The following is a 20,789-nucleotide window of genomic DNA, read 5'->3' as shown; positions in this document are numbered from 1 at the left end:
CCATCCAATCTCTGGGGTGGGCTGGGGCAGGGATGGGCTGTGTCCGACAGCGGAAGGGGAAGCGTGGCCGTGCAGCCTTGGCAAAGCGCTCGCGTTGTGTTTTGCCGTGCCCAGATTACGTGAGAGAGTTGCAGCAGAGATAACTCTGCAGGAAAATCCATTCCCACCTTATCTCCCATCAGGAACGCGTTTAGTTGCCTACATCAAAGTAGATGATCTGCTGCTTCCCTCCTTGCTGCCCTAATCCTCTCCTTCACGCTGAAAAAACCTAATCAGTGCCTTGCCCCACCATACCGAGATCCGAATGTTAATTATCAGCATCTTGCCTTCCTACCCTTCCCAATGCCCTGCCTTCCAGCCCCGAATAGCTTTCCTCCCTCCTTGCTCCTCTCCATCCGGTCCTCCCACGCTCCTGGGCACGCTGTTGAGCCTGGCTCCGTAGAAGTTGTCCTGCAGGATGCTTCCTTCCCTTCCATTTAAGGACAGGAATTCCTCAGGGAGCCAGGGCGTGGACGGGATCCCTCCCTGCACCCCATTGTCAGGACTTCTCCCTATGCCTAATTATTGCCTGTCCCTGCAGGAAGCTCCTTGCCTGGCCGTCGGGCAGAGCCGCGGCGTCTCCCAGCCCTTTGTGGGAAGACTCATTCCCAGTTAGATGCCAGGCTTGGGGCTGACAAGGGTGCCCGCCCTCATCATGGCTGACGAGCGGGACTAACCCAAACCAGCCCTGGTTTTGTCAGCAGGAGCCTGTGCTGGCTCCATACACAGGCTGGCATGGTGAGGGAAGAGGGGAATTTGATTTTGGTGTCAAAACAGAGGGGGAGCAGCGGAGCTGAAACACAAAGTTAATGGTGTCAGACTGGGATGCACGTGGTAACCTCTTACCCTCCTCTCTTGCAGGTTCATGACTGGGAAGGGGCTGGTCATCTACCCAGAGATTGGGGATAAACTGGACATTATCTGCCCCAAGGCGGAGCCGTCCAAGCCTTACGAGTACTACAAGCTGTACCTGGTGAGGAAGGAGCAGGCGGATGCCTGCAGCACTGTCATGGACCCCAACGTGCTGGTGACGTGCAACCGGCCCGAGCAGGAGATCCGCTTCACCATCAAGTTCCAGGAGTTCAGCCCCAACTACATGGGCCTGGAATTCAAGCGGCAGCAGGATTACTTCATCACATGTGAGTCGCCCTCCTCTTCCTCGCCGCCAGCCCTGGCTCGGGAGGGCTCGGGCGCCTGGAGAGTGTCACCAGGCGCTTGTGTGTGACTTGGCCGGTGCAGAGAGCTGACACGGATGGAAAATATGTCCTGCTGGATGGGAGCAGGGGGAGGAATGTGTCACTGGCCGAGTGGGTCACCAGTCCCTATCTGGCTGCTGTGCTGTGTCCCCTGCCCTGCTCGTGGCTGGGAACAGGAGCACATCCTCATCTGGGGTCGGCCCTGGAGTGCTGTCATGCCTGGAGCCTGTTTTTTGCTGCCATCTTTGCTGGAAGTGTTGCAGGGTTTTGCTTTTGGGCTGTGGAGAAAGAGGAATGGTGATGCTTGTCCTTATTCCTGGGTGTTGCCTTCAAGAGCAGCCCCAGCACCAGGAAATGCTGGTGGTGTCCAGTGTGTGATGTGGTCAAAGTGGCTGAAAAATTCTGCACACTGGCTTGTTCTGTTTGTGTCTTGGTGCACCATGGCATTTTATGCAGGGGAAGAAGAAGGAGGCTGGAATTTTCTCAGAGCCTGTGGTCTGTGCGTGCAGGGGATTGCTGCACAGAAATGTATCTGCTTGTGCCTGCTCTGGTGTGGATGGAGTGGGAGCTCTGCCATGTCTGGGCAGTGCTGCCAGCTCTCTCTTTGTCCTCTCCTGGCTGTCCCCACCTGACTGGGTGCGCTGCAAAGGGCACGGTGGCCACGGCTCAGCTGCCCTCGCTGTGTGCCGTGGGCTCTGCGGCGAGCAGCCAGCACAGGGGTCACTGCTGCTGTGGGAGTGAGCGCCCAGCCGTGGGAGCCGTGTGTTCCCGGCTGGAAACAGGATATTTTTAGCCTGGAATCTTTGGGAGGGGGTGGCAAGGCCATGGTGGGCAGTGGAGAAAGGGGGGCTGTGCTGTAGCGTGGTTCTGTGGTGAGGCTGCTGGTCTGGATGTCCCCAGCAAGCCTGGCTGGGGCTGTTGGAATCTTGCTGCAGAATAATTTGGGATAAAGCTGATGCAGAGGAAGCAGCCAGGCCTGGCTCTAGCAGGTCAGCCTCCAGCCCTCATCACTTCTGTCATGGCAAATTTTGCTGGGTGGTGACAGGGGCTCGCAGGGGGCTCTGTTCCCGTGGAGATACCAGAGTGGCTCCTGGATGGTCAGCCAGGGAAGTTTCCCTAACAGGAGAGGTGACAGCAGGGACGACCTGGCGCCACAACCTGCAGAGCCAGCTCGCCTCTGCACTGCCAGGGACTGCGGGCTCTGCAGGGCTGAGTCACCGTGGCAGGGCCAGGCTCTTCCAGAGCAGTGGTCACTGTCACTGTGCAGACATGGGCATGTCTGTCCCATGTCACTTGAGGGGCACCAGCTTTGAAGCCATTGGGGGCAGGACACACTGGTTCCAACCCAGGTGCTCCAGATAGGCTGGGGATGCTAAAAGCCCTGGCACAACTCCCATGAAGGCTCCCATCTCCCTTACCACAGCTGGCACCAACCTGGTGGCTCTGGGACCCCAGAGTTCAACCCTTCTGCTACCCTTCAGCTGATGGAAAGCTTGATTGAATACAAGCTTTGCCTGAAGTGGGAAGAAATTTGGAGGAGAGGCCAAAGTACCAGGTTTGGGTCAGGCAAACATTTTGAAGCACTCGGGCAGTGGCTCCTCTGTGTTTGGAGGTCAAGTTCAAGCACTGACATGGTCATCAGGCTAATGAGAGCTGAAATTGGGGTCCTCTGAGCTACAGCCCGTGGGACTCTCAGGCTGCAAAGAGCCCTCAAAGACAAATAGGCTCCCCTAAACGAGCTCAGGAGGTGAACAAAGCACTGAGGAGAAGAAATACAGGATCCCTGTTATGGTAACCAAGTCCATGTGGAGGGTGGAGGCAGAAGGATTTACCAGCTTCTGAATTACCCAAATTTTAAGGAGCTGTTTTGCATTTCACACAAAAACTGAAGTGAAAATCAACCTCCTGGAGCTTTGGGAGGTGCTTTCACAAGCGGCTGCCGGTGCATTGCCGACTCCAAACGCGGCTCCCGCGGGGCCCCCGTGGCTTTGAGCCGATGCCAGCTCCCCTCCAAGGCTGCCAGCACACCTGGGTCACTGCAGGTGACCGACTCCAGCTCGCTGCAGATCCGACGGGACACGCAGCCGCGATTTTGCGAAGGCAGCACAGCCCAGCTTGGGAAATCCCGGCTGCGCGTCCCGTCGGATGTTGGGCTGAGCCTTTTAAGCTCATTTTTAATATAAAATCCTATTTATCCTCTTGTTCCCGGTTTCAGGCTGTGTAGGGATGCAGTGAGCGGGGTGTTTGGAGCATCCCTGTGGGATGCCCCCCCTCTCCTCAGGGGGCCGGCAGTGCCCTCTGCCCCTGACTTGGACCGTTTCTGACTTTAATTTCTCTTGACTCCTCCAAGCTTTGATGCGAAACCCCTCGGAGTTGGGAGCTGCCAGCTGAACTTTGGCCCCTGGGTGGGCTGAGGATGCTCCTGTGATCTGGCTGTACCCTCTGCCGAGCAGCCCCAGGAGTTCTTTCTGCCAAGAAATAAAATAGCCAAAAAAACAAAGTCAAAAGTCTCCTGAGCAGACCACCCACATGTTGTCTTTTTTTACCCCCCTCACCAATTTTTTCTCCCCTCCCTTTCCCCAAGCTTTGCCTGGACACACAAAAGGTTTTTTTCTCCCTTTTCATTTCTAAGCCGGGGAAGCAACGCTGGAGCTGAGGGGAGCAGGGCGTGTGCCGCTCATCCCCCACCTTCCCCAGCAGCTGGAAACCTCCTCACCGGAGCTAGGGGCTTCCCAGGGTCCCTCCTATTCAGGACTGCTCCTTGCCATCGCTTTGCATGTGCCAAGCCTTGTTTAGAAACACTTTTATCATGGAGGGACACGGCCCCAGCCCTCGGCTTAGCAATCAAAAGGCTTTTGAAAGCTGCTGTTCCCTGTCCCCATCCTCTCTGGAGCCTCACACCAGCCCTTCCACACCAGCTCCAGGCTTTCCTTAAAAGCATCTTTGCTCCTGTGGGTGGATAAGGAAAGGTGATGCTTGTTCCTAAGGCTTTCCATAAAGACCAAGATGCAGCAGCATCTGCCTGCAGGTCTACACTGGACAGAGGCTGGGGGGACGTGTGGGACTCCAGCAGGATGTGGGCACCATCCCCAGGATGAAGTACTGAGAGGGTGAAGGAGATGAGAATTTGGGAATTGTGTGGTTTATATCATGGTGTGCTGTGGTTTCTTCCATCCCTGGTGTCCTGGGTGTTTCCCTGCTTGCCTTTGGTGCCTTGGTGGGATTCCCTGTCCCCAGTGTCCTGTCCCCTCCCTACAGAATATTCCCAGCAGAATAGCCTCTCCCCTGCCTGGTGCCTGCACTCCGGGATGTCGTGGGCAGCTCCGGCCCCACCACAGCTTATCCAGCCCTGCAGGTTCAGCTCCCTCCACCTCCCCTCCTAATTCACTCCAGCTCGTAATTGTGTTTGCTGCTCCTCTTTGAACTTGCTCCAGTTTTACTATCTCTGGTAATGAGGTGCCTGGATAGAGATCCATTAATCCCCATGTCCTGGCAGCAGGGTGACGTGAGGAGGAGCTCCTGGAGTGGCTCCCTGCTATCCCAGAGCTCTGGATCAGAGAATCAAAGAACAGTTTGGGTTAGAAGGAACTGTTAAATGTCACCCAGTCCATCCCTGGGATGTCCCATTCCTGGAAGTGTTCAAGGCCAGGTTGGATTGGGCTTGGAGCCACTTGGACTAGTGGAAGGTGTCATTGCCCATGGCAGGGGATGAACTGGATGGACTCCCATAGTTCTCAGTTCCTTCTCTGGATTTTGGGGTTGATGGTGGTCCTGGCAGCCCCTTCTGTGTTCAGTGGGGTGTGGAGACCCCAGGCAGACCTCGCTGAGCCTCAGGGTACACTCCAGGCAGCTGTTTGCAGATGTGGCAGTGATGCCAAGGTGTTCTTCCAGGTGTTCTTCCTCAGCGTCCAGCCTGTTCCATGAGCCTCTTTAAAGCACAGAGCCCTTGTTTGATGACAATGCTGAAGGAAAAGCAAGGTCCTAGTAGATGTTTCCTCATAAATCCGAGACATTTGCTGTTTATTGTGAGTCCTTAAGCCCTTCAATCCATTTTTGATGTAATAACGTCCGTAATCCAATCCAACGCTTTTTGGCAGCGGGATGCAGCGAGAGCAGATCTATTACCCTGAGTGTTGTGTTAAAGCCCTTGTCTTGCATTTCTGTTTTTAGATGCAATTAGTCTTAACCTGGCAAGAGTTATTTGTTGTAAACCATCGCCACTGCTGCGATGCGGCTTCGTCCCTGGGCCGCGCTCCGTCAGCATTTTCCTGCAGCTCAGCGTGGGGAAGGGGGTCACCTATACCCTGCCAGCTGCCAGGATCATCCTTCCTCCTCCAAAGCTTTTTTGGGACACGTTGCCATACTCGCTTTTCTGGCTGTGCTCCTCCAGCTTCCGTTGGTTTGGGAAGCCTTCAGCCCGTGCCAGCGCGTGTGTGCGGAGCCGCTCGCGCTCCTTCCTGCATTCCTTGGGATTTGATAATTCCCTCCCTGGTTCCTTGGGCTGGGGGCTGTGCCAGGGGGGGCTTTGTCATCCTGCCAGCTCTTTGCTGATGCCATTTAAATGTGGCCACTTTCATGTGCTCCTCATCCTCCTTCCCACAACTTGTTTGGTGGAGGGGAGTTGAAAGCCCAAGGGCCGTTTGATGCCGTGATGGGAGCTGTGAACTTCGGCTGATAAAACTCCAATTAAGCGGCTTCCTCATTCTTCACCCAAACGGGCCCAGCTTGTGACACACCCGGGCCAAGCAGAGCCGGCCTGGTGGCATCCATCTGCTTTTGGGGCTTTGCTCCTCCATCCCCATCCTGCTGGGAGCTGCTGGCAGAGATGGTGATGCTGCGTGGGAGCTGTGGCCGGACACAAACGGCTCTAACGGTGTCCTGCTCCCGACTTCAAAGCCCAGGCCCTGGCCATGTCAAACCCAAATAATGGCCCTTAGACAACACGCGGTTCCTTGTCTTGCAGGCTTGTCTGAAGAGCGTGACCACAGTAAATGTGATTTTGTTGAGCCCTGTCCCTTAAGCCTCTGCCTCTTTTCTCTTCTCCTCCTCCCTCCTGACCTTTTCGGCTCAGCGCTGTCCCCGGACAGCCCCTGGCAGCTGATCTCATGGCTCAGCCTTTCACGGCCCTAATAGGGATGAAAAGCCCCCTCAGAAAGGGCCGGTGTCCCGCGCCCAGCCGGGAGGTAAATACCCCGAGCTTTGATCTGCTCTGGGGCCAGGGGGGCCCTGCCTGCCACAAACCTCCGCCCAGGGGTCCCTGCCTGCCATAACCACCCACCCAGGGGTCCCCATGCCAGCTCTGCCTGTGGCCCTGGCATGCCAAAGGGCTCTGGAGCTGGGCACTGGGTGCTATCTGCTGGGAAATTGGGGTGGCTGCATCCCAGGATACTCTTCCTTCCCCAGGAGAAATGATTCCAAGAGCATCTCCAGCATTGTCACGACCTCTTTAGCATTATCACGACCCATTAGGAGAAAACAAAACGTGTTTAACTCCTCAGTGCTCCTGAACACTGAGGTGACAGTAGAGATGGTGTGCAGGGGTGATGGCAGTGAAGAGGTGACATTTCCCCCTGCATCACCTGCCTGATCCTGCTCTGCCCCCTGTTCCTGGGACCCTGGGAATCTGCCTGTCCCCCTCAAAAGGGCTCTCTTGGCAGCTGTGTGGGATGCTCACACCAAAGCAGGATTTTTGGTGCATCTCATCTTCCCTTTCACTCATCCTGTCACTTCCATCCCCTGCTCCTCCTGCCATGTCTGCAGCAAATCCCAGGGCATCCCCTGGAGCTGCAGCTGCATGGATTGTGGTGGACCTGGCTCTTCAGTGATGATCACTTTGTCTGGGACACTGGAAGAGATTAAAATTGGCTGCTTTTGGATTAAACATTGAGTAGGAAACTCTAAAGGCAGAATGAGCTTTCAGCTTGATGAGGAGTTGAAACAAATCCTGACATACTGATGTGTCTGGGAAGCTGTGCATGGATAAGTGCAGGCAGCTACTTCCTTGGCATATTTTTTTAAACAACTGTAACATCAAGACCCTCTCCCTGGGCTATTCTCGTGGGATCCCTATTGCAATCCACTGCTCTTGTAGTGCTGGGAAGAGACTTGTTGGCATCACTGCAGCCCTGAACTGGTGTAGAGGGGTCTGTAATGATGGGTGCTGGGTGTGTGGTGGTAGGTGCTGGGTGTGTGGTGGTGGATGCTGTCTGTCAGACCAAGAGCACTGGGGACTCCAGGAAGCACCACCACACTTGGATCCTGAGATGTGCAGGGTGCAGAGTCTGACATTAAAGAACTGTGACATGCCACCCTTTTCCACCCCTAATTTCTAGGATCTGTGTCCACCCCTCAGCCAGGCCAGCCCAGGTGGTGTGTGGCACCTTTAGCAGGTCACCTTTCTGGGGAGGATTGGTGTCATCCTCCATTCAAAGTCTCTTTGCCCCAGGATTGATGCTTTGCTGGTGCTGTGTAATGCCTCAGCTCTTTGATCCCACCTGGCAGTGTGGAGTGGGAGTTGCACACCTCATGGAGAGGGGGCTGCAGAACAGTGGAATCTGGGGGTGGCTGCAGTGGGATCAGCTCTAATTTGGGGGAGGAGAGTCACCTTCCTCCGTTAATTACTCAGCAAGGAGGCAAATCCTTGTCTGGAGAGTCTGTTTTTTACTGGAAATTTCCAAACCATGTAACTCAGAGTGTTGCTGGAGACTATTTGGTCCATGCTGGTGTCTACCTAGAGCAGACACATGCAATCCCCAGGAGCAGTGGATCATCCCCTGCTCCAGTTGTTGTGGGGAGCCACAGGTGATCCTGTTCTGAGCTGGGCTCTGGTGGGTACATGGCCACTCTGGGAGCAGTGCCTGGGCTGGCTCCTCTTGCAGGCAGGGGATTATTTGCAATTCTGGGCCAGGAGTTTCACCAGTGTCACCTCCCCAGTTCCAGATGTTCCTGGTGGTTATGCAAAGTTTGCCTGTAATTACAGTGGGGTTTCCTCCTGGCTGTCCCACAGCAGCCAAAGCTGCTGCCTGGCACCTCCTTGGCTTCCTGAGCTCTCCCAGGCACCTGGAGCTTCCAGAAGACATGACTCTGTTCCTCTGTCAGCCTCTCTGTCCCTGATAACCTGAAGTTTTCTCTGAGCCCCTGGGAGCACAGATGGAGCCTGAGCTCAGGTGGGCACCTGGTGTTGGCCTTGCAGCTGGGGGATGGCACTGTCTGTCTCCATCCCCTTCCCAAAGGATTTCTCAGTCATCCCCCAGATGTTTTGCTACCTAACAGGAGAGATTTACACCCTGTTAAAAGGCAATAAGTGCTTTCCTCCCCTCCTGCTCCCAGCAGGGCCCACAAGTGGTTCTGGCAGAGCATCAGGTGGGGAATTAATGTGGCACTTTCATCCTGACCTGTCTCCAGTTGCTTGGGGCGACCACAGAGACTGCACAAATCACCTTCCTCTCCCAATGATGTGCTCTTTCTTTGGAAGGGATGGACAGACCTGAAGACAAAGGGTTTATTTAGTGCCATGGTCCCCCTGAGCTGGGCAGGAAGCAGGATGGGGACACTGGGAGTTTCCACAGCTCATCCACATGAACAGTGTTGATGATAAAGGGCTTGAGTGAGTCACCATGCTGTGGTCCTGCAGCCAAGATGTGCTTTCCAGGCTGGATGAGGTTCCCTGCAATCCAGCAGTGACTCTTAATTATGATACTAATTAGGGCTGGGTATAATTTTCCACCAGAAAGCTGTTTTAATGGGAAATTAGCTTTTCACTTAAGCATTACTTGGGTTAAAGTGTCTTTTTCTAGTGGATACTTAAGTGTTTGCCTGTTCTCCCTTTGCCCCAGGAAAAAATGGGAGAGAGTGGAGCTGTAGGTGGTGAGGATGAGTGTGGTGGGTGGTGTCCTCCCTTCTTCTAGCTGTCACTGTGAGTGTCCCTCTGCTCTCTATAAGGAATGGGGCTGATTTAACTCTTTAATTTGGTTTTGGGGGTGCTGACTCTGGCCAGGGGAAGCCAAACCCCATGTGATGGTTTTCATTCCTATTTCCAGCAGTGCATTTAAACTGGGGATTTTCCCACGTGTTTGCTGGAGCAGGGAGTGTGGGGTGGGATGGCCAGATTCCCAGTGCTCCATGGGCTACCTGCAGCAGCAGGCTCCTCACCTGCCCTGTACAGCTGTGGGGAGGGACACAGCAATCCCAGCTGGCTTGATGGCATGGGCTTGGGTCTGGCAGTGCCCTGATGCCAGGGAGGAGAGCAGCAGTGCTGGTGGAGCAGCCCCATGGCCCTTCTCTCTCCATGCTGGACCATGTGGCTGGAGCAGCTCTGGAGCAGCTCTGGAGCTGGCAGGAGTGGCTGTGAAACCCAAGCCTTGCACCTCCTGTGCTGTGCAGGGACGGGACAGGGCCGGGCTGGCTCGCACAGGCATTTCAGGGGCTGTGGGGCCCCTTCCCGGCGCAGCTGCCTCGAGAAGGCTGGGAGGAGGCTGGGAGGAGGCTGGAAGGAGGCTGGAAGGAGGCTGGAAGGCTGCTGCTGGCCCTGCTGGCAGTGTGACAGCGTGGGGTGGGCTCCCTTTGCACAGCCCCTGCCCCAGTGCTGGCAGCAGCCCCAGCCAATGTGCTGGAGCTCAGAGAAGGGGCTGGGGGATGTGTGCAGGGTGGGGACCTCATGTCCCCACAGTGGGGCTGGCTAGGAAGTGACACCAATATTAATATTAATAGCAGCAATAACGGGATGCCCTGAGCTGGAGCTGCTTGGCCCTGATGCATGGGAGAAGCAGGAGGAGAAGGAGGAGGCTGAGCTGGGGCTGTAAGCAAGCTGTGCTCCCCGGAGGCCCCAGGGAGTTGGTGTGCAGTGGAGCAGGCAGGTGCCTCTGCTCTGTGACCTGGAAGTGGCTCCGTGTCCCCTGGGGTGCCAGCCCTGCTTGGGAAGGGGGGGCAGGAGCTCAGTGTCTGTGCTGGGCTGGGCTCCAGGGCAGCACCTCTGTGTCGGTATCGAGGGGGTGTAAAACAACTTGGAAGGTCTGGAGAGGGGAGGTGGCAGGAGCTGGGGTTTTATTTGAACTGCAGTCTGCTTGTGGATTCCTGCAGGGATCTCTGGCAGTGTCACAGATGTGGGAGGCACATCTCCAGGGTGACCTGTAGGGGCTTCACCTGTGCCAGGAGGGGCTTTCAGGCTGGGCTGAGGCTGCTCTGCACCAGCTGCCCCTTGCCAGGGTCAGTCCCGAGGCTCTGGCAGGATTGGGGTCAGGCTGTGGGGCACTGGTGGGATGCTGCCACCTCTCCTGAGGTGATGGAAACAAGAACCTTGTGCAGGTTTAGGGGTGGTGGGGACGGCGGCCGGGCTGCGGCCACACCGTGCCTGGCTGGGGCTGGGGCTGGAGCAGGGCTGAGCTGCACAGATGGAAGAGTGATTAAGAGCAATAAAAGGAAAGAGACTTGGATTCGCTACAGTCTCAGCACATTAATTGTGCTTTGGGGCCCAAATCATAACGCAGCCCTGCTAGAGGGAATCCAGCAGAGAAACCAAACATCTCGCTCTGGCCAAGGCTGACCATTTAAGAGACCCTTGCCTTCATCTCTTGCCAGGTATTACTTCCAGCGTCTCCCATCTGCCAAAACCCGAGTTCTCCTTTGAAATATTTTTAGGGGAGGGAGAAAAGCTCTGGTGACACCAAGTGCTGGCGCTGGGGAGGCAGCAGGGACAGCACATGGCATTGCTGGCTTGGAGATGGGACCATGGGGTTGTTGGGGGTCTCAACCATCTGTCCCAGCTCTGTGGTGTGTGTCACTGGGCTGGATGGGCGTGTGGGATTCCAGGAGTGGAGGTCCTGCCTGGCTTCCATGGTGGCTGAGCATCTCCTCTAAATTGACAAGCAATTACATGGTTAATGGTATCACTGTTAAATCCTCATCACTCAGCAGCCCGGGGCTTAATGCTCCATTAGGGCAGAGGCATCTGATGGCTCTCAGGGCTGGGAGCGGCCTTTGGAAGTCAGCCTTTGGAAGTCACTGGCCAGAGGTTATTTTTGCTCTCCTACTACAACCAACCTGTGAATGCATCCAAAATGGAACAGGGCAGGAAAATGCTCCTGTATGCTCAGTGTTGCTGGATTGAGCCTCGCTGGTGTGGCATGGGGAGGTGACAGTGTTGTTTGAGACCTGCCATTTCCTATTCTACGGGCATTCCCTGCCTGGCTTCCTTTGTCATGTCATGGCTCTGCCTCCTGCTGCTGCCCTGCAGCTGCCTCTCTGCAGCTCGGGGCTCCCCCAGCTCTCCTGCAGCCGCTGCCGTGCCTGTGGATTTAACATTTTCCTCTGTGGGTTGCTGACTCTGGATTCCATCGGCAGCTGGGGATTGATGGTGTCACCGTGGCTCGCCCTAACCGTGGCTGTGAGTGGCACAGGCACCTGGGGAATCCATCAAGTGCCACCTGGATCCCAGTCTGGATCCACTGGAGCTGGGCTGAGCTGAGCCTGGAACCTTCTGCTGGGAAAGCAGGAAACAGAGTGGGAAGAGCAGCTCTTCATCACTGAGCTTCACAGGGAATTGTGCTGGAGGAGCCTTTCCTGGTGGATCAAGGACCTGCTGCTCTCACATCACCCTGCCCCACGTCTTCACATCAAACTCTCTGGACTCTGCACCATTTGCATGGATTTGGGGATTTAGGATTTTGACTTTTGGAAGTCCAGCCAGCTGCATGGAGTATCCAGCTTCTCTCCGGCCCGTTGTGGATTTACACAGAATGTGGAAGCTCATGTCCTTGTTTCCAGACGCCATTCCAAGACCATCACTGTGGCTTTTACAAACGTTTTTCCTTTTTTTTTGTTCCTTCAAGCAACTGCTTCATTTTTCCACTTGGTTCCCTCTCAAAGCTCCTTTCTCCCTCATCATTTCCTTGGCCAGAACAAGAAGAAACTTTGTGTCCAAGTGTGGGGTGGGAAGAAGGATGCTCAGCTGTGTCCCTTCGTCCATCCCTGTGGTTCCTGCTACCCCCTCTGTCCTCTTTGGACCTTTAATATTTTTGTTGTATGTGGATGGAATGTCTCCATAGTTGTTTGGAGGAACTGCTGCCTTTGTGGGATCTTCTGGTTTCCCCCACTTGAACCGCACTTGCTTGTTACCTCATTTTGTTACAATTAGTTAATTATTTATAAATCAGACCTCGTGAGGCCTCACAGGGACTGGTTTTTACAGACTGCTGCCTTCTCCCTCGATGGATGAGTCTCTTTGAGATGCAACAACCCATGGCATGGAGCTGGAAGCTGGGAAACTGTTCAAGGAGCTGCTGCAGGGCTGTGAGCTGGGATGTATCTGCTGATTTCACCCCCAAACCGGCGCCTCCGGCCCGGGAGAACTGGGCTGCCGAGCTTTCTGCTGGAGTTCACTCCTGATGTGTTTTTATGGGGAGTCTGAGCTCAGGTCCATCCTGTTTGGATTCCAGAGAACTCGTGCAGGCTGTCGGGGGCGTTTCTCCACATTCCCGGGCGTTTGCGTGGGGCTCGGTGCTGACAGTGCCGCTGTCGGAGCGGCCGCCAGCAGCTCCCAGCTGGATGCACCATCCCAGCTGGATGCACCATCCCAGCTGCATGCAGGGAGCTGCTGGCAGGGGGGACCCTGCTGTGGGAGAGGTGATAACTCAGCAAATGGCCCAAGGACTTTCTGATTAGGAAAACATTTGCTGGGGTTTCAAGCGAGAGCCTTGATTGTACAGAGGTGATGGACTTGGAGGCTGCTTCCCAGCAGGATCTGGGTGTGCTTTCCAAAGTGTCCCAGCTCATGGAGGCACCCAACCTCCTGCTCTGGGAAGGGGAGTGTGGAAAGATGACCTTGCTCTGTACTCCAGCCTCTTGCTGTCCCCTCACCAACACCCAGCAGAGTCCAGTGGATTCATCCCAAATTTCTGTCAGTCACCTGCCCTCCCAGACCTGCTTTTTTTGTGGGATGTAGGCAGGAATTGGGCTGCACAGGGAACCTGAAACCCCAAGGCTGAGCTTTGGCCTTGAGGCTTGGGGAGGTGTTGGTTGCACTGTGCTGGCCAAGTCCTGCCTTGTGTCTGGAAAATTATCCCTGGACTCCCTGATTCTCCATCACACTGCCTTCCTTGAGCTGCTGCTGAGCTCCTTCTGGGTTTCCCTGCTTCCCTGAGTGAATTGATCCCTGTGGTTGGATTTGGTGGAGCACTGGGATGATTTGTGTTTGCCACCATGGAGGGAGGTGATGGGGTGGGAGCCATCAGGTCCCTGGGCAGATCTGGCTCCATGCCTGGCACAGTGGCCACATCCAGGGCCTGGTGGGGTCAGAAACCAATTTTTTGACTCTGTTTGGCAAAATCTGCCATTTAGGTGCTTAATCCTGAAATCCTCGTGTTTGGGCTTATTCTCTCTTGTGTCCCCCCTGCCCACAGAGGGCTGGAGGATGGGAGACCTTCCCTGTGCTCCCATGGGATCCAAGGGCTGAAAACTCCATGTTGGCTCCAGCGAAAAGTTAATGTGAATTTAAGTGACTTCTGCCCTGCAATTAGAGCCCCCAGAGCCCACTGGGGCTCTGAGTTTACATTCTTCACCGAGGCACAGGGTGTAATTAGAGATGTATAATTTAAACTGTGCATATGCAAGTGTTCCCATTCTGCACCAGGAGCAAAGGAAATTATCCAGGAATTAAAGGGGGAGGAGGGTGCAGGCGTGGAGAATGGCTCACTTGTGTGGATGTGGCAGTGAGAGGAAGCTGCAGGGATCATGTCCTCAGTGCTTCAGGCAGCTTTGGAAGGGGCAGGAGCTGGGAATTTAGTGGGCTCTGGATTGGGGTGTGAAGATGTGGCTGTAATGGAGGGTCAGGAGTGAATCCCTGGGTAGGAGGTGCCAGGGAATAGCTGGGACTTGCTTGGCAATGCCAGGGAACAATGGAAACCTGCACAGTAATGCCAGGGAACAGCAAAGAGCTGCCCAGCAGTGCCTTTCCAGCTCCTAGGAACCTGCCTAACATCCCCTTTCTTTTCTTGCAGCCACTTCCAACGGCACGCTGGATGGCCTGGAGAACCGGGAGGGAGGGGTCTGCCAGACACGCTCCATGAAGATTGTCATGAAAGTGGGGCAGGGTGAGTGCTCCTATTCCTTGGATCTCCCCTGAACCACAGTCCCTGTTCCTCTGGGGGATGTGGGAATTCAAGATTCCAGGGAAACTGAGACCAGGCCAGCTGCTGGGTTAGTTCAACAGAATTTCATTTTTGGGATCTTTCTTCCTGCCTTTTTTCTCTTGCCAACATGGCGCATGTGCGGAGCGCTGGGGTTGAAAGGGAGCGATTGTTCCCGGTTACCTCGTGGGCCTTCTCCCTGCGGGAAGTGAGCTGGGCACAGGACCCATGAACTCTGCAAGTGCTGTGGGGGGCTGGCACAGGCAGTGCCCCTGTGACTTCCCAGGCATCCAAGGGGGGATTTAGCTGGCCAGGCATCAGGGATTGGGTTTGGTGGCTCTCAGCTGTGAAGGCCACCAGGCTGTGGGGACTCCAGCAGGACATAGGGATGTCACCAATGGGCTCTTCTCCTGGAGCTCCTGCTCCCCACCACCTCCATCCTGAGCTGCTTCCCAGTCCCAGCGATATCCTGGACTTGTTTCGGCCCCGACTCGGATGTGCAGCTCCTGATTCTGCTTCTCATTATTGTGTTTGCACGTCGGGGCCAATATTTATAATAAACAGGCAAAACTGTGCTGCAGCCTTGGCCTCCTGCCTGCCCTTCCCTTCCCTTCCTCCTGCTGCCCGAGCAAGAAACCTGTCCCAGCCCACGCACGGGAGCTCTGAAAACAGCAAACCAGGGAATTAGGGTGGGGACCTGCTTCCCACAAGCCCTGGAGCAGCTCAGCCTTGCTCTGTTGCTCTCAGCATCTCCCAGTGCTCCTGTGCCCAGTGGGAGTGGCTGACAACTGGGGGGAACAAGCTGCTGTCTTCCAGGTTGTGTCAAGGCTTCTCATTCATGCATCCATCTCCTTCCCTTTCCCAGATCCAAATGCGGTGATCCCAGAGCAGCTGACGACGAGTCGGCCGAGCAAGGAGTCGGATGACACCGTGAAGGTCGTCACGCAGAGCCCGCGCAGCAAGGTCCCGGTGGTGGAGGAGCCTGGCAAGCCAGGTGGGTATTCCAGGGATCCCCAGGAGATAGATGGGACCATGAGGCCAATGGAGCCCCTCCAAGCTGAACTTGTTGCTTGGATGCCAGGGATACCAAACTCTACAGGTCTGGGACTGGATGGGTTTGCCCTCAGTGTTGTGCCCGTCTCTGCTGTACTGCTGCTGTCCCAAGCCCAGGCTGCAGATCCTGGCAGAACTTGGCAGAGAAGTGCTGTTTCAGCACTCTTCCTCCTCCTCCTCCCATGTGTTCCTCACAGTACATCTGAGAGGGCTTGGAGGAGGTGAGGTGCTCAGGTGTGAGAGCCCTTTGAAGGTCGTTTCCTGAGTTCCTGACCCCTCTGAGAGCAAAGTGGAATCTGATGACTCTTTTCTTCCTGCCTGGATCAGCCCCTGAGTACTGCCCCTGCAGTAATTGGAGACTGAGGGATCTGGGTGTCAGAGCCCACATTCACCAGGGTATCCCAGTCTGTTGTGGCTCCCCAGGTCTGGAATGGTGTCATCTGGGCATGATCCATACTCTGCTCCATAGGTGGCAGATGGGAAGGGGAGCAGTGGTGCAGCATGGGGAACAGGGCGTGTGGTGCCCCCTCTGTGGATGCCTGGGACTGCTGCCTGCCCTGCCCAGTCCTTCCCAGAGATGTGTGGGTCTGACTGGGGTTGGAAGGTGGGGAGCAAGTGAGGGACTCCCCTCCTTGGGTGCATGGCAGGAGAATGTTGTGCTGAGTTTGGGGGCAGTGAGGGGCTCCAATGGGCAGCTGCTCCACAGGTGTGATCCATGCAAGGGCAGGGCACAGATCTGGCTGCCTCTCTGACCCCCATCTCCCCTTACCTTGCAGGTTCTGTCAACCAGGACGGCCAGGAGACCCAAGGTCCCAGCGATGGCTTCCTGAGCTCCAAGGTGGCCGTGTTCGCCGCCATCGGCGCCGGCTGCGTCATCTTCATCCTCATCATCATCTTCCTCGTCGTGCTCCTGATCAAGATCCGCAAGCGGCACCGGAAGCACACGCAGCAGCGAGCCGCAGCCTTGTCCCTCAGCACCTTGGCCAGCCCCAAATGCAGCGGGAACGCGGGCTCGGAGCCCAGCGACATCATCATCCCCTTACGGACTACAGAGAACAACTACTGCCCGCACTACGAGAAGGTGAGCGGGGACTACGGGCACCCCGTCTACATCGTGCAGGAGATGCCCCCGCAGAGCCCAGCCAACATTTACTACAAGGTGTGAGGAGCAGCCTGGGAAGGGCCGATGCAGCAGCGCGGGAGCGCCAGGCGCGGGGCTGGCGCCGCAGGGAGGAAGCGAAACGTCCCCCACCCCGGCACGGCGCGGGCAGCGCCGGGAGCGGCGCCGGGGAGCGGAGGGCTCAACGCTCACGTGCTGATTCTCCCCTTTGTATTTAGTTTTGTAGTTCTCAGCTTTTGTAATCCCGAGACTCTGAGGGTGAGCCTTCAGCCTCCTCCTCTTCTTCTCCAGACTGTGGCCGGCCGTGGGGGGCGGGCGCCGTGCCTTTCCGTGCTCGGGACACCGCTGGCAAACCCGGAGACTCCACCTCCCCTTTGTGGTTTGGGATTTCCCCGCGTCACCCCTCGGGCCCTGCAGGAAGTGCCCGCCAGCACTGCGGGGTCCGGGAGCCTGGAGCGACACCGGGGCTCGGTCCCAGGAGCAGCAAGTGCACAGGGGGATGAGGAGGAGGAGGATGCTTTGCCAAGGTGCCAAGATGCAGACAACTGTGCAGGGAGGAAGCTGGCAAACCCGATTTACTACTACTACTATTATTATTATTATAATTATTTTAATTTTTTTGTAACATTTTTATTTTTGTGAATTCCGGGCGGGACTCCGGCCCGCCGCCTCCGGGCACACGCCATCACCTCCTTCCAGCACATCATCCTGCCGGCCACGGGGCAGATCCTGTTCCCCCCACTGCCCCTGGAAACTTTTGTGTTCGTAGCTGTTGACTCTTGTTTTAGTCTCTTTATAAAAAGAAAGAAAGAAAAAAAAAATTCTATCTCCACCCTGTCTCGAGCGTTCAGTGCGCGAGGGGCTGGACACTGCTCCTGCCCCATGCAGAGCAGCTGTGGCCTGGCAGCTCTTCCTGACCCCTCTGGAGCATCCCACCATGGAAAAAAGCCTTGGGCTTTCTTTCAGGCTGGGGCTGAGCCTGCTGGAAGCAAAGTAGGGGGTGGCAGGGGGAAGCTGCAGCCCCTCCCAAGCTGGGCATACTGCAGGTGGTTGTCCTTGGAAAGGAAAACTGGAAAACAAAGGTTCCCTTGCAGCTTGTGCCCACGGTGTCAGGAGGAGGCTGGTGCTCGGGGCTGGAAGCCCCCAAGAGGCTGCAGCACCAGGCTTGGCTTGGTTGGGAGCTGAGCCAAAGGCTTTTCCACCCTCCTGCTTGTTTTACCTGAAGAATCCAGTGCCCCTCAGCAGGACCTGCTGTGCCTGTTCCCTACCCTGCTCCTGGTGCAGGAGCATTCCCTGTCCTGCCACCCCCGGGGTCCCAAGCCTGGGCTCCCCTGCCCTTGCCTCGCCCATCTCCTGCCCAAAACTGGAAGGGGTTGAGCCTGGCTGCTGGGATCATTCCAGGCTTCCTGTTCCCGGGAGGAGCCTCCAGCACTGTGGCTGATGTCAGAGAGCCCGGCGGGGCTGGCAGTGCCCTGGCACTGCCTCTCCTCGGGCTGTCCCCCCTTCCTCACTTTCCTTTCCTTCCAGCAGTAGCTGCTTTTGCTCAGGGAGCAGGAGTGGGGCCGGCAGGGCTGTTCCTGCCCGGGCTGTTCCCGCCTGTCCCCAGGGCCCCGAATCCCGCGTTAGGAAGTGCCCAAAGAGCGAGGGAGCTGCTCTGCTAAAGTGCCTTGACAAGGAGCGGGCGGGGGCAGGGGCAGAGCAGGGACAGAGGACTGTGGCCTGGGAGGATCTGGTGACTTGGAGGGATCTGGTGGCCCTGGCTATGCTGGGGTTTGGCCCTGAGCGGGATGGGAGCATCCTGTGGTGTCACATTGTTGGGTTTGTGGTTTAGGGCAGGAATTTGGGCTGGAGAGGAGCGGGGTGTCCCAGCTCCCCTCCTGCCTTGGCATCCTGAGGTGGTTCTGCTTCCAGGGCCCTGAACTGGCTGCTTCCCTCGAGAGAGATGCACCCCAGCAGGTGCCTCCCCTGCTTCCCCATCCCAGCACTGCTTCCCTGTGTAGCACCTTCCATCCCTCTCTCCTCTGTGGGATCCACTGCCCATCCTGGCTCGGGAGCCGCCCCCACCAGGACCCCCATTCCCCGATGGGGAAATCCCAGAGAATCGTGTCTTAAAAATCCCCCTTTCCCTCTTCCCTCTGCCAAACCTTAGCCTGTTTCCCAAAGTGGGCAGAGCCCTGGCTGGGTGGTGGTGGCAGTGGTGATGGTGACAGTGACAGTGGAATCTGTTAGGAATAGTGACCAGAGTGGAGGGGGAAGTGGGGGGACAATGTAGTTTTGGTTTGGTTTTGGTGGAGAAGGGACAGAGTCTGGCCACAGGTTGTACCAAACTCGATCTGACAGTGCTGGTGACTTCTCCTGGTGGCTGTCCCCAGCTGAGGTCTCCATCAGTCCCACTCCTGCTGCTGGGAACAGCTGCAAAACATTGTAAATATGTGAAGAAAGGGTGAAATCAGAACTCTTGGTTTTTGCTGAGCACCTCGGGCTGCTGGGTCCTGGATCAGAGTGTGTCCCTCGGGTTCTTTTCTTGGAAAGAATTGAAATTTGGTTGATTTTCCTTTTTTTTTTGTTTTTATTTTTATTTTTTGTTCCCCCCCCCTTTTGTTTGTGTAAATACTAGTCTTTTTTGGAAGAAATAATGTAAAGATGTTTTGTATAAACTCCGAATTATTTTCTGGTTGCTTTTTCTTAGAAAAACAAATGAGAACTTAAAAAAAAAAAAGATGAAAAAAAAAGAAATTTTAACCACAAGAACGGGTGTAAAACATTGTCATAGAGCTCAGCCTGGAGCCTGTGGGCTGTGCTGGAGTGTGGGAACTGCTGGGATCGGGATTGGGACCTTCCCTCGATATAATGCAGGATCAGATGGGCTCCAGGCAGAGAGTGAGGCAGGAATCTGGGATTCTATTCCATCCCAAAATCTGTGGCTCATTCCCAGTGAGTCCTGGACCTCTGAGCCCTGTCCTGGCCACAGACAGAGACTTGGGGACACATGGTGACCTAAAGGAGCATCAAATTTATCTGCTTTCTTATTTTTAACCAAAAAAAAATCCCTGACTTGGGGATGCAGAACTCAATGCAACACCCTGAGATCCTGCTCTGCTTTTCTGGGCCTGTGGAGCTGCTCCTGGTGCAGATCCCTTTCCCAGCTGTCCCTGTTTTCTGCTTGCCTGTTTTGCCAGCTCACCATGGCCCCTTCTCTTCTTGGAGCCTGGGCTGGGGCGGCTCCTCCTCAGCGCAGGGTGGTGGCTGTCCCTGGTGCCATCTCCAGTGTCACTTGTGGACAGCTGGAAGGCTTCAGGGAGCCCCCAGTCCTCGCAGGAGCTGGGCTGTGAACCTGCATTATATCGCCAGAGGGTTCCTGGGAGGTTCCAGAGGTGCTGGAGCAGGGATGGACATCCCTGTCTCCATTCCGTCCCGGCAGCGCCGCAGCCTGCACGTCCTCACCGCGCTCCCACATTTCAGAGCTGTGCCACCTCCACATCCCACAGCGTCACATCCGCGCCGTCCCCTGTCCCCAGGGGCCCGGCCCTGCCATCAACCAGCCGGGGCTGCCGCTGCCCCACCCCTGTGCCGCCGCCGGAGCAGCCGGGCTGCCGGATTTGCCCCGTCCACCCTCCACTGCCCTTAGCCCAGAGGTGGATACGGAGCTGCAGCCCGGGTGCGCTCCTGCTGCGGGACACGCGGGATGGGGCCGGGAGGGAATGGTTGGGAACCGGGCACGGAGGGAACGAGGCCTCTCTGTGCTGGCACTTCCTCAGCTGTAGGGGCACATCCTGCCTCCAGCCTCGGTGTCCCTGTGCTGGTTGATTCTCCTCGGCTCCCGGCGGGGCTGCGGCGGTGCCGGGATCCCCTCGGCCGCGCTCCCGGCGCCGCAGATTTTCTTTCTTCGTGTCATGTTCCTGGTTTTGATTCCTTTCGCCTTCTCCCAGCTCTCCCGCCCAGTAGCATATCATCGGCATCGGTAACAGCTCTGTGGCAGCTGAACTCCATGGAGCCGTGATGGAACCTGATATATTGTTAAATAAAAGGGTTTTTTTCCTATGGAATCCTGGCTGTCTCCCGTGTGCTTTCTTCCTGCCCCAGGTTTGAAAGTGCAGCCTAAGCTGAAGAGATGTGGGGAGAGCTGGCTGGGACAGATCCTCACCAGCTGGTCCTGGAGGGATTTGGTGGGTTTGGTTTGGTCGGGAAAAGTTGGGAGATTTTTGTCCAGTATTTACAGCATGGACTCAGGACATGGATATGGTTGGACCTGGTGATCTG

General features: G+C 56.1%; 1 protein-coding gene across 1 annotated transcript in view; it reads left to right on the top strand.

The window, feature by feature from the left end:
- Positions 1-20,569, top strand: part of EFNB1 (ephrin B1) — a 47,822-nt gene extending 27,253 nt beyond the window's left edge. The window contains exons 2-5 of the mRNA XM_033072477.2: positions 901-1,178; positions 14,228-14,320; positions 15,222-15,350; positions 16,186-20,569. Of these exons, the coding sequence (XP_032928368.1) occupies positions 901-1,178; positions 14,228-14,320; positions 15,222-15,350; positions 16,186-16,574 (889 nt within the window). The 3' untranslated portion in view covers positions 16,575-20,569. The remainder of the gene's footprint in view (positions 1-900; positions 1,179-14,227; positions 14,321-15,221; positions 15,351-16,185) is intronic.
- Positions 20,570-20,789: the final 220 nt, after the last annotated feature.

The sequence above is a fragment of the Catharus ustulatus genome, chromosome 14 (genome assembly GCF_009819885.2).
Source record: "Catharus ustulatus isolate bCatUst1 chromosome 14, bCatUst1.pri.v2, whole genome shotgun sequence".
NCBI classification, from domain to species: domain Eukaryota; kingdom Metazoa; phylum Chordata; class Aves; order Passeriformes; family Turdidae; genus Catharus; species Catharus ustulatus.
The sequence above is the reverse complement of the archived record's forward strand: the minus strand, read 5'-3'. Positions and strand labels throughout refer to the sequence as shown.